Source organism: Spermophilus citellus (assembly GCF_964194105.1).
Source record: "Spermophilus citellus genome assembly, chromosome: 1".
Lineage (NCBI taxonomy): Eukaryota > Metazoa > Chordata > Mammalia > Rodentia > Sciuridae > Spermophilus > Spermophilus citellus.
This window is the reverse complement of record NC_138182.1, coordinates 239910113-239923121: the sequence shown is the minus strand read 5'-3', so window position 1 is coordinate 239923121 and position 13009 is coordinate 239910113. Positions and strand designations below refer to the sequence as shown.

General features: G+C 35.9%; 1 protein-coding gene across 1 annotated transcript in view; it reads right to left on the bottom strand.

Moving 5' to 3' along the window:
- PDE4D (phosphodiesterase 4D) overlaps positions 1 to 9471 on the bottom strand; it is a 1076913-nt gene extending 1067442 nt beyond the window's left edge. The window contains exon 1 of the mRNA XM_081288614.1: positions 9415 to 9471. Coding sequence (XP_081144740.1) covers positions 9415 to 9456 — 42 coding nt within the window. The 5' untranslated portion in view covers positions 9457 to 9471. The remainder of the gene's footprint in view (positions 1 to 9414) is intronic.
- Positions 9472 to 13009: the final 3538 nt, after the last annotated feature.

Genomic DNA, 13009 nt, shown 5'->3' with positions numbered 1-13009 from the left:
CCTGATTTAAAGAAAAAAAAACTAAATTTGGGGGCCATTTGATAATAAATCTAATTAAAGGTCTCTTATCCCCACTTCCTCCATCAAAACACACATATATAAAGCCAAAACTAAAACTTAGGGATGATTCCCATGTTACACTTGAAAGTATTGAGAAAGAAAGTAAACACACTGATAATTTTAAGTATTGTTGTTGTTGTTTTTAGCATTCAAAACTCTTGCTTACTGATGACCGAATTTTAAAAATCTTACACATGATGGTGAACTAAATTTTAAAGATGAAGAATTGACTTTGTTTAAAAATAAGATTTATTAGAAATTTTTTTCCGGGGAAAAATAATATTAATTGAAAACTCCAACAAATTAGTATGCTATTCTTTAAAATTTCACTTTGTTATAGAGATCTTGCTTGAAAGAGAGATTCTTTAATATTCATCGTCAATCAACAAGACTCTACATTTTTATACATCTTTGATTTGTTAAGTACAATATATGCAATTATTTCTTGCACATAATCATTTGAAATTAAATTCCCACTTGCAATTGCTCCAGAATGAAAAAGCAAACACATCACAATATCAGCAAAAAGTAAAGGTTTTTCTAAGACAAAAACTTAATGATTAGCTTTGGCTGCTGGAACCATCATGTGCCGTGATTGATTACACAGCTAATGGTTGCTGATCAGTCCCTATTCTTACAGACCTTTCTTGCCATCCTCACATTCATTTGTACTTTCAGCTATTCTTATACTATTGTTGATTATCTGAGAAAGATTCTTTTTAACTATTTTAAGATACTCTATGTTTCTGCAACAATGAGCATAATTGACAATTAGGGCACATTATTCACAGCTCAAAATATCTCCACCAAATAGGGTATCCACAATGTGCTGAAGAGCAAGTGCATGGAGATTACAGACAGGACTTGAGTTTCCCAGTGAAGAAGGAAAGAACACAATGGCACAGACACAGCTGAGCAGGGTTGCAGTGAAAGAATTTTCACAAACAATACAAACTATAAATTCAGTTATCAGGTATGCTCTTCAAGAGTAGAGACAAGGATTTTATTCATATTGGATATCCAGACACTACCACATAAAAACCCCTGAGTGAATATTTTTTGAATTTGTAAAATAAAAATAACACACTGGAAGAGATGAATAATGGCCCAAGAAATGAAATCTCTAAATCTACAAGTTCTAATTTCAGTTTGTTGCTGATGAAGACACAAACAACAATATCATTTTAATTTTTGCTTGGTATTTTGCCTTTTCCAAAGCGTTTTTACCTACTGTATCTTTCCTGGCCTTCTCTGGACTCTAAGAAGAAAGTAGTTTCTACACTACTTTGTCAGGATTCTAATCCATGACAACTGTCAGTCCCACATCTTAGGTGGTGATGAATATAGTAGAGAAAGGAAGGCCAGCCTTGGAAGGGATAAAGTGTTTTTACTTTAACCATAAAAACCAAAAACAGTCTACTGGACAGAGTAATTGCGAGGAATAATAAATGTAGATAGCTCTGAAGTTCCATAATAAAATGTATTATCCTTCCAAAAATTTGTTTGGTCTGACCTCTCTACTAGGCATCAATGGAAGGTAATACAGATGATGAGGCATAAATTACTGACCTTGGGTCATTAGAAGACTGACTGTCTCCAAAAATGAGAAAGGTAAAGGTTCAACTGCAAAAGGTTTACTTTTGTTTTTTGAAGCATCAAATAAATTTGGATAACATTTTTAAAGTCTCTTGTGAGAAGAAGCAATTCTAGAAGGCCTACTGGGCATATATTACCAGATGGGTTCCAAACTCTGGATTCAAAACTGACAGACTGCTTGGATGGGCTTTAATTCAGGGAGCAAAGAATTTTCCAGATACCCTGTCCCTGAAAACAGCCAAGACTTGCTTCCAGTTTTGAATAATCACTAAAAAGGAACAATTCTATCAAACAGAACAGGGGACATCAATTAAAGACATCTGGTGAGTGACGAATTTATTCAAATGTAAAACATCCAAAAGAATCCTAAGTCAAACAAAGGGCAATTTCATCAAGAAAATAATAAATACAATTTAGCAGCTGATATCTTGAATTTCTCCAAACTGGTAGGAAGAAAATGATTCAGGATACTAGCAAATTGGGAAGTTAATGTAAAAATCCTTGAGGATATTTTAGAATTCAATACACAAGAGAATTGATTAATAAAGGAGAATTAGAATCTATCCAGTTCATTCACCAGATGAGATTTATAAAAATTCATGAGTTCAGAGAGTATAAAAGTAGAAATATCATAAGGAACAATGCTCTAAAATTCTTTTAAATAATCCCTAACTTTAAAATATACTCTTACTATGGAAATGTTTGTGTTCAGTACCCCTGTCCTGTCCTGTTTGGCTAAAATACAGTGGGACAGTAAGCTTTGGTAGAGGGAAATGGGGGTGACTCAGATCATCAAGTCTGAAATTTACAAACCTCTGAAATATTAGCTCAACTGGTAAATCCATTAACAGGACAAGGGACTTTAGAGACCTGTGTCATTGGACTGGATATCAAAACCAAATAATATAAAATAAGCAAAACAAGAATAGCAAAGGAAAGGAAAACTAGTTTTGAATAAAATTTGCCTGTAAGTCTATGAGGAGATTATCAGAAACTCAAAAATCATCATGAAGGGTTCCCCTAAAATAAACCTTATGAAATAAAAAAGAAATATGTTGACCAAGTCATTTTCAGTGTTACCTAGTTGAGAGAATATATTGATTCTACATATTAGCCATCCTTTGGGCGTACACATCATAGAGACATTGAAATCATCTCCTCAAAATACCAAACTCTCTGCTATGGACTAAATATTTAACCTTGCTTAAACTCATATATTAAATTTCTATTTCCCATTAGGATGGTATGTGGAGGTGGGGTCTCTGGGAGGTAATCAGGGTTGGGTGAGATCAGAAAGATAGGACCCACATGATGGGAATTGTGACCTAATAGGAAGAGACTTTGGAGAGCTTTATCTCTGCCATGTGAGGTTCCAGCAAGAACATGGCCATCTGCAGGACATCAGCAAGGACAAGGGTCCTCACCAAGACCTGAGTCAGCTGGCATATTGTTCTTGAACTTCCCAACCTCCAGAACATGGAGAAAATATGTTCCTTTTGAAGCCACCTATGTCTATGGCATTTTGTTGTGACACCTAGAGCTGACTAATGTTCTTTCTTTGCCCCAATTCCTTGATTGTATATTTACTTGGGAAATGATGTTCAATTCAGTTTATGAATGACCACAACATGACTTGAAACTAGGAAGTAATGATAAACAGAACTCACCCACAAAACTTCCCATCTTATGCCCACATCTTTCATACAACATGGAGACTGACTAAATGGTCTTGCAAGCTATGCCCCTCTGTGAAGGGGAGCCTGCTTAAAAGGTGATTGGTTAAAGATAGTCTTTTCCCTCCTCTTTTATATGCCTTAATTCACAGTGACAGATACAAGACCTACAAAGCCACATGTATGGAAGGAGGAACAGAAAATGCTTTAACATTTAAAATCTTCCCTGGATTTTCAAATGTCAAAATGGCAAAGAAAAACATTCTTAGATTCTAACTAAAATTAATTATTTAAAAATTTTTCATCAAAAACAGGAAACATCTACTTCGAAGTGTACAATTTTGGATTTTGTTATGACAAAGACATTAGTGCTGATATGGACATATTTTTTTCTTCTATTAGGTGCAGGGTCTCTGTCCTAGTGCCTAAGTTTTTGATCATTTTGAGTTGGTTTCATGCAGGGTGAGAGATAGAGATTTGATTTCATTTTGCTACATATGGATTTCCAGTTTTGTCAGCACCATTTGTTGAATAGACTATCTTTTCTCCAGTGAATGCTTTGGCACCTTTGTTAGTATGAGATAACTGATTATCTTTACATGCACCTCTGATAAAGCATTAATTTCTAGGATATATAAAGAACTTAAAAAACTTAACACCAAAATAACCAAATAACCCAATCAATAAATGGGCTAAGGAACTGAACAAACACTTCATAGAAAAAGAAATACAATCAATCAACAAATATATGAAAAGGTGTTCAACATCTCTGGCAATTAGAGAAATGCAAATCAAAACTACACTAAGATTTCATCTTAGTCATAATGGCAATCATCAAAAATATAGGCAACAACAAATGTTGGCAAGGATGTGGGGAAAAAGGTACACTCATACATTGCTGGTGGGACTGCAAATCGGAACAACCACTATGGAAAGCAGTATGGAGATTCCTTCGAAATCTGGGAATGGAACCACCATTTGACCCAGCTATCCCTCTCCTGTGTCAACACCCAAAGAACTTAAAAACAGCATACTACAGGGACACAGCCATATCAGTGTTTATAGCAGCACAATTCACAATAGTTCAACTGTGGAATCAACCTAGATGCCCTTCAATAGATGAATGGATAAAAAAATGTGGCATATATACATAATTGAATATTACTCAGCAATAAAAGAGAGTAAAATCATGGCATTGCAAGTAAATGGATGGAGTTAGAGAAGATAATGCTAAGTGAAGTTAGTCATTCCCAAAAAACCAAATGCCGAATGTTTTCTTTGATATAAGGAGGCTGATTCATAGTGGGATAGGGAGAGGAAGCATGGGAGGAATAGATGAACTCTAGATAGGGCAGAGGGGTTGAAGGGGAAGGAAGGGGGAATGGGGTTATAAATGATGGTGGAATATGATGATCATTATTATCCAAAAGTACATGTATGAAGACACGAATTGGTATGAATATACTTTGTATACAACCAGAGATATGAAAAATTGTTCTCTATATGTGTAATAACAATTGTAATGCATTCCACTGTCATATATAAACTTTAAAAAATTCCAGATTTAAAAAAAAAGAAAATTTGCAATGGAACCACCATTATGACCCAGCTATCCCACTCCTCGGTTTAAACCTAAAGGACTTAAGATCAGCATATTATTGGCACCAAAACAGACTGGTAGACCAATGGTACAGAATACAAGACACAGAGACTAACCTACAAAATTACAATTATCTTATATTTCACAAGGATGCCAAAAACATGCATTGGGGAAAAGATAGCCTCTTCAACAAATGGTGCTGGGAAAATTGGATATCCATATGCAACAAAATGAAATTAAATCCCTATCTCTCACCATGCACAAAACTCAACTCAAAATGAACCAAGGAATTAGGAATAAAACCTGAGACTCTGGGTCTAATAGAAGAAAAAATAGACCCTAATCTCCACCATGTGGAATTAGGCCCCAACTTCCTTAATAAGACTCCTTTGGCACAAGAATTAAAATCAAGAATCAATAAATGGGATGGATTCAAACTAAAAAGTTTCTTCTCAGCAAAAGAAACAAACTGTGAGGTGAATAGAGAGCCTAAATATTGAGAGAAAATCTTTACCCATCACACACCAGATACAGCACTAATCTCTAGGGTTTATAAAGAACTCAAAAAGCTAAACACCAAAAAATAAATAATAATAACCCAATCAATAAACAGGCCAATGACCTGAACAGACACTTCTCAGAAGATGATATACAATCAATAAATAAATATATTAAAAAATGTTGATCATTGCTAGCAATTAGAGAAATGCAAATCAAAACCACTCTAAGATTTCATCTCACTACAGTCAGAATGGCAACTATTATGAATACAAACAACAAGTGTTGGCAAGGATGTGGAAAAAAAGGTACACTCATACACTGCTGTTGGGACTACAAATTGGTGCAGCCAATATGGAAAGCAGTATGAAGATTTCTTGGAATATTGGAAATGGAACCACTATTTGACCCAGTTATCACTCTCCTGGGTCTATATCCAAAGGAATTAAAAACAGCATATTACAGGGACACAGCCACATCAATGTATATAGCAGCACAATTCATGATAGATAAACTGTGGAACCAACCTAGATGCCCTTCAATAGATAAATGGATAAAAATAATTTAATATATATATATACACACACACACACACAATGGAATATATTCAGCAATAAAAGAGAATAAAATCATGGCATTTGCAGGTAAATTGATGGAGTTAGAGAAGATAATGCTAAGTGAAGTTAGCCAATCCCAAAAAAACAAATGCCAAATATTTTCTCTGATATAAGGATGCTGATTCATAGTGGGATAGGGAGAGGGAGCATGGGAGGAATAGATGAACTCTAGATAGGGCAGAGGATTGGAGGAGAAGGGAGGGAGCATGGGGTTAGAAATGATGGTGGAATGTGATGGGCATTATCCAAAGTATGTGTATGAAGACCTAAATTGGTGTGAATATATTTTCTATACAACCAGAGATATTAAAAATTGTGCTTTATATGTGTAATAAGAATTGTAATGCAAAAAAACAACAAAAAATCAGGAAAATGTTTGCAATATACAATAGACATAAATATGTATTTATAAATACAAAATAAAACTTCACAAAGCAATTGTAAACAAGATTGAAATCCCAGCTTGAAAAGGAAAAGTTTGCCAAAAAAAAAAAAAAAGCAGCATACTACAGTGATGTAGCCACTTCAATGTTTACAGCAGCTCAATTCACAATAGCTAAATTATGGAATCAATCTAGATGTCCTTCAAAACATGAATGGATAAAGAAAATGTGGTATATATATGGAATATTATGGAATATTACTCAGCTTAAAGAGGAATGAAATTATGAAAGTTGCCAGTAAATGGATGGAGTTGGAGATCATTTTGCTAAGCAAAATAAGCCAATACCCCCCCAAAAAACAAAGGCTGAATGTTTTCTCTATTATGTGGAAACTAATTCACATTAACTGGGGCAGGGCACTAGAGAAGAATAGAGTTACCTTAGATTAGATAGAGGGGAGTGAAGGGAAGGGAGGGGAGAGGATGTAGGGATAGGAAGGATAGTAGAATAGAACAGACATCATTACTTTATGTATATACGTGACTGCATGACCAGTGTGATTCTGCAACATATATACTCAGAAAAATGAAAATTATATCCTATCTACATATGATATATCAAAGTGCATAAATATATTCTACTCTCATGTATAACCAATTAAAACAAATAGAATTTAAAAAAAGACATAAGTGCTGGTGGGAGGAGGTTACATTAATAGACCAGTACAAAATAAACATTTGAAGGCCTAAAATGACAACTTCTAACCAGAAAAGAAATGGGTTCTTTTCTCTGTTAAAGAGGAATCTCCTGCTTAGAGTCATTTAATTAAGTGGAGATACTTTCCTTATGCCAGCGGATTCTGAAAGAGCTGAGAAGGAGTGAAATTAGAACTCTGCTGTTTACATTTGGACAAATGTAGGCAGCTGAGATTCTCTTAGTCTAAAAAGGTTGAGCCTTTCCGCAATGAGAGATTTCACCTTAAACAAATAATAGGAAATCTTCTAGCATCATTGAGTATTCACAGTTCCTTAAAGTCATTACTAAGTTAATCATTTGCTTTAAAACAGCATACTATAGGGCCACAGCCACAACCATGTTTATAGCAGCACAATTCACAATAGCTAAACTGTGGAACCAACCTAGATGTCTTTCAGTAGATGAATGGATAAAAAAAATGTGGCATATATGCATAATGGAATATTACTCAGTGATAAAAGAGAATAAAATCTTGGCATTTGCAGGTAAATGGATGGAGTTGGAGAATATAATACTAAGTGAAGTTAGCCAATCCCAAAAACCCAAATGCTGAATGTTTTCTCTGATATAAGGAGGCTGATTCATAGTGGGGTTGGGCGGGGGGAGCTTGGGAGGATTAGATGAACTCTAGATAGGGCAGAGGGGTTGGAGGGGAAGGGAGGGGGAATGGGGATAAAAAAGATGATGGAATGAGATGGACATCATTACCCTAAGTACATGTATGAATACACGAATGGTGTGAATATTCTTTATATACAGCCAGAGATATGAAAAATTGTGCTCTATATACATAATATGAATTGTAACGTCTTCTGCTGTCATATATAACAAATTACAATAAAAATGTTTTCCTCCAAGCACAGGGAAATGTTTAATGATATATTAATTATCCAAAATATTCTCCTCTTTGCTTTTATACACTTTTCTCCTATCACATGTCTCTAAAACTAAAGAAGAAAGCATTATGTTAATGGTTTGCTTTCATATTTAATTTATAATAGGAATACTGAGCAGCAAAGGGATGTGTTTGCAGTTTGGTATGCAGCTCATCTCCTGTTACAATGAGGAATTCCGTATGATGATAAAAGGAATTCTAGGCTCAAAGCTCTGGCCCTTTATTTTATACAAAACCCATACAACCAAACACCAACTAGTAAAACAAATGAATCTGAACATTCCTTCAGAGTTTGTTGAATTTATTTGGTTGGTTATTAAACACAGTACTCAGTAAAAAAAAAAGATGGGCATACCTCTCAGCCTATCCTCATTTTTAAAGAAACCCTATAAGGCATATTGTACTTTCCTCTCTGCATACTCTTGCTTCACTCTTAAAAACTACATAGTAATTCTATAGAAAGAATTAAAGATGGCCTTGGGCCATCACAACAGAATCAGTGGATGTAACACAAAGAGACCCCATACTAGAGAAATGTGTTTGCATTTGTGGTTTTTCTGGTGCCTTCAAATGAATGCTCCTACGTCACAACCACATCTGTTTGGATGCCTTTTCCCCCCTGGGTAAATGAACAAAGGGCCATGTTCTTAGAGCTCTCCTGATGGAAATTAACAGTCTGCTTTCATCCTTGCCTCATGAAGCTTCCTTTGAGTTGCTCTATTTCTTTAAGTTTTTCATAAGCTGATAGAAAACCAAAAGCTATCATGAATTTGGTATCTGAAGAACACTAAGTAATTAGAAAGAAGATCTAAACTTCTTCTGGGTCCTGAGAATGCTCACTTTAAAATATTAAAAAGAAAGACCAAAAGGAGAGATCAGAAACCTACGTCCAAGTAGAGAGTTCATGCAAGGAAAGAACTTTCAGAATATGATCAGTTTAAGTACTGTGGACATAATTTCAATTTGTGCTTTTAGATTTGCCCAGAAATTTTGATATTTAAATGTTAACTTCTTCATTTTCAATATAACTATATATTTTCTGCTTGCATTTAAAAACTAGGGTATTCCATATTATACCTTCATTCATGTAGGCTAATATGAATGAATGGAAAGGCTTATAAACCCACAGAACGAGAATTCCCATCAAATGTCAGGCAGGCCACATTGACAAACAAGTCTTCATTTGTTAATAAGCTGCATACAATTAGTGTACTGAAAGATAACCAAAGGTTTCCCAGAAGCCCAATCATAATCATGCAGCATTAAAATCCAAAGAATATAGTACAAGTTATAAATACACACTTTAAGAAAATAAACGAAAATAAAAGGTACTTACACTCTTGCTCCGAGAAAGCAAATCACACGTATTTCTTTTCATGGTTGTGTTTTAAGTAATCCAAACGGGCACTAGTTGTTTCCAACGTCAATGCTCTCACTGCCACAATTATCCACTCAAAAGCCAACTGGAATGCTGGAAAAAAAAAAAAAAAAGCAAGGAAATGTTTAATCAAGTATATGATTAACACGTGTACTTTAAAATGCTATTTTGGCCTAGGAACATAACTCTTAAATAATTCATCAAAACAGGCTAAAATGGTGATGTGTTTAAAACAACAAAAGTACATACAAACAACATTTCCAAAACAGCTTTTTTAAAATGTAAGTTAGAGATTTCAAGCACCATCTGTTTTCCATTAAATATTCAAGTCTACTTTTTCAGTGGCTGAAAAAAATAGGTATGGTAACCACAACCTAATGTTACTATAAGAAATGAAGATGTAGCTGAATTGTATTATGTGTTGATTCTTTTTTTAAATATTACTTTTAGTTGTAGTTGGACACAATACCTTTATTTTATTTATTTTTATGTGGTGATCAGGATCGAACCCAGGGCCTTGCATGTGCTAGACAAGTGCTCTACCGCTGAGCCACAATCCTAGCCCCTTATGTGTTGATTCTTACTGGGACAATTTTGGACCCTTAACTTTCAACCAAGAGATCATCAACTGAGCCTTGTCCACCACTTGGGGAATCTTCCTACATCTGAAGGAAAGAGCCTGGGAGCTGGGTCATGGTTCTGATTTCCTGAGCAATAATCCACAAGACACTGATGCCATCCCAGTGGCTCTTCAGTAAACTTAGTGAGTTCTTTATTCCTTTAGTTCAAAGAGGTTGCAAGGAATGCTTGAGAGAATTGAAGACACTTTACCTAGATAAGCAATAGCTGTTATTCAAAGAACATTTCAAAAGAGTTGTCATGTGAATGATATTGATGGCCTTATTTCCTGAACTTCACTTTCCACTAGAGACTAGGATGAAGATTCTGTGTTTGGTGGAAAGAACAAATTTAATAGCTGTATGTGTTGTCTTCATGTCTAATATGCTACTATATCTGACCATGATTTGCATATACATAGGGTATGCTTGCATGTGGGCTAAAGAGCAATTGGGGAAAGAACTTACCCTATGGGAAAGGGTATGAGATAAACAAGCATCACCAAAACACAAAAACTCTTACAAATACAGACGTAAGCTGACATTGTAGGTGTAGGTCAGTGCTAGCAGCAGCATATAGTTCCATTATTTGCATTGTCCTAAGGTTCTCAGGGGAAAAAAAGAATGAAAGGACATCTGTGCCTGAGGTTTAGGGAACAGAGTAATACTAATCAAGCTCTAAATGACCTAGTTTTACTGTAATGATTGAAAAAAAATGGGCAAGATTTCAGGGAACAGTGTCCGTGTGGGCCCCAGTATGAAGCCATCCATCAGCTTTAGGGAACCCAGGACCACCAGTGGAGAGGGACCTTCACCAGGCTCTTCAACATCATGCACTGCCATTCTCTCAAGGCTGACAAAACATGCTTTGAACATATGTAAGTCACCCTTCAAGACTTCTGATAATAAAAGGCAGATAGCTTTAGGGGGCCAAACAAAAAATGGAGTTAAAAACAAAGAAATGGAGTTTATTATTGCTAAGAGTTCCCTAGCTGCAACTTGGGAACCCAAAGAGTACTGAGGGAAAAAGCTTTCTTCTGGACTTAATGAAAATACTTGCCTAAAGATTAGAGAAAAAAAATGCACATTCAAATGTAAGTTTGCTAGAAAAAAAAATGCTGTTTCTTTGAGTATCTTTCGACTTTTATTTTAAGAGTGCAGAGCTTGGAAGGAGGAGCTAATCCACAAAGAGAAATTTCTCAACTAGCGCACCTCCAGGAGCATAGTCACCTTTACAGAGTAGTCATGATGCTGAGCACTTTATAGGTTCTAGGAAACTATGAAATTATGTGATTCATTTAGTTTAAGAAGTGGATTGAAATAACAGAAGCCATAAACTAAATACACTGAACTGAGGAAGGAAAGAAAATATTAAGTGCTGCAGGAAGCTTACACATTATCAGAGAAAAAAAACTCATTCAAATTATTTAATTAACCTCTCTGAGAAAAAGGGTGGTAATAATAATATACATGTGAGTTTTTAGCTCAAATGGGAAAATGTATATGAAGTAGGCTAAGAGATGGCACCTGAGATGCTTGGCTATGGCTATCATCATCATCATCTTTTTCTTCTCTTAGTAACAAATGTCAAGAAACAATGAAAAGAACCAATTTTAAGTTTTCTCCTAAAAGTGCTAATCTCTATTATTTAAAACATTCCTAGGCAAACATATTTTTCAACTAAAAAATCATGAATAATGTATCAGTTAGGGTCCCAGGGTAAAGAGGCAGCATATTAATACTAGGATCATTTAAGAGGATTTAGTAAAGACTACTGAAGATGATGTGGATAAGAAGTGCAGTCTCTGGAGCTAGCAGTGATGGAGTTTTTACTCCACTATTCCCAGGGTTGGGGTTGGGGATGTACACAGAGGGGATGGGTTGTCAATACCTAGGAACAAAGAGTCACCTCAGCCAGAACAGGCTGCCTCCAAGAGGGAAGTTACTCTCTGGGACATAGTTAGCCACAGGTAACCCTGAAAGGAAAGAGACAAGGAAAGGCACAGGATCTCATTTTCCTCCCTCCCTCTGATCTCCTGCCAGGATCCTCCACTAGCCAAATTCCAATGGGCCAGAGGGCAAAGGAAGCAGCTGATGGGTTTCTCGCTGGTCAGCCTTCTAGGGCAGGAAGTCTCCTAGACTAGGGCAGGGAGGGTATAGGAGTTTTAGGGCAAATGGAAGACGTGCCACACAAATTTGATCTGTAGTCTAGCAATAGGATGGTATTTTTCTGTGACCTCCCTAACCCTATGCAAAGTACCCATCATTTATCTTCAACACTCTCAACAACCCTGCAAGGTAGACAACGCTAATATATTATCCCCACTGTGCAGAAGAGGAAATCAGCTCCAGAAAGTGAGCTAAATTGCCCAGTAAGTAGCAGCACCAGGATTCAAACCTGATCTGCCTCCATAGTCCATGTTTGTGTTTATGTTGCCAGGCTGCTTTGCTGCCAACATCATGAACCAATGCATTTTAATTATCAACAAGGGGCAACTTCTGCTAATATCAAAGCTGTGCCTATACCAAAGAATGTTTGATTAAAAAAACAAAAAGGTTGACTCTCAGGAAGGTAGTTATCTGAGTTCCTACATATTCCTCCCCTCAACAAGATAATGCAGTGAGACAGCAGAAAATGCTTCTCCCTCCAGGTGCACTAAAAAGAAAACCAGGCAAGCGAACATGGGCACATGTGATTTCATTATGATAGAAGTTTCCACATAAAAGTTAATTAGGGAGAAAGAAGAGTCTGCTCCCGAAGGGAAAATACTTCAGAAATAAAAATGGAGAGAAGAGGCAGTTAAGATGGACGATGCTGGAACATTCTGAGAAGGAATCTGAGCCATAGCACTTGTATAAATTGTTCAGCTTCGATGCGAGGATAAGGGAGTTCAGACAGCTTCTTTCCTAGAGATTAAGGACTTATACATCAGAAA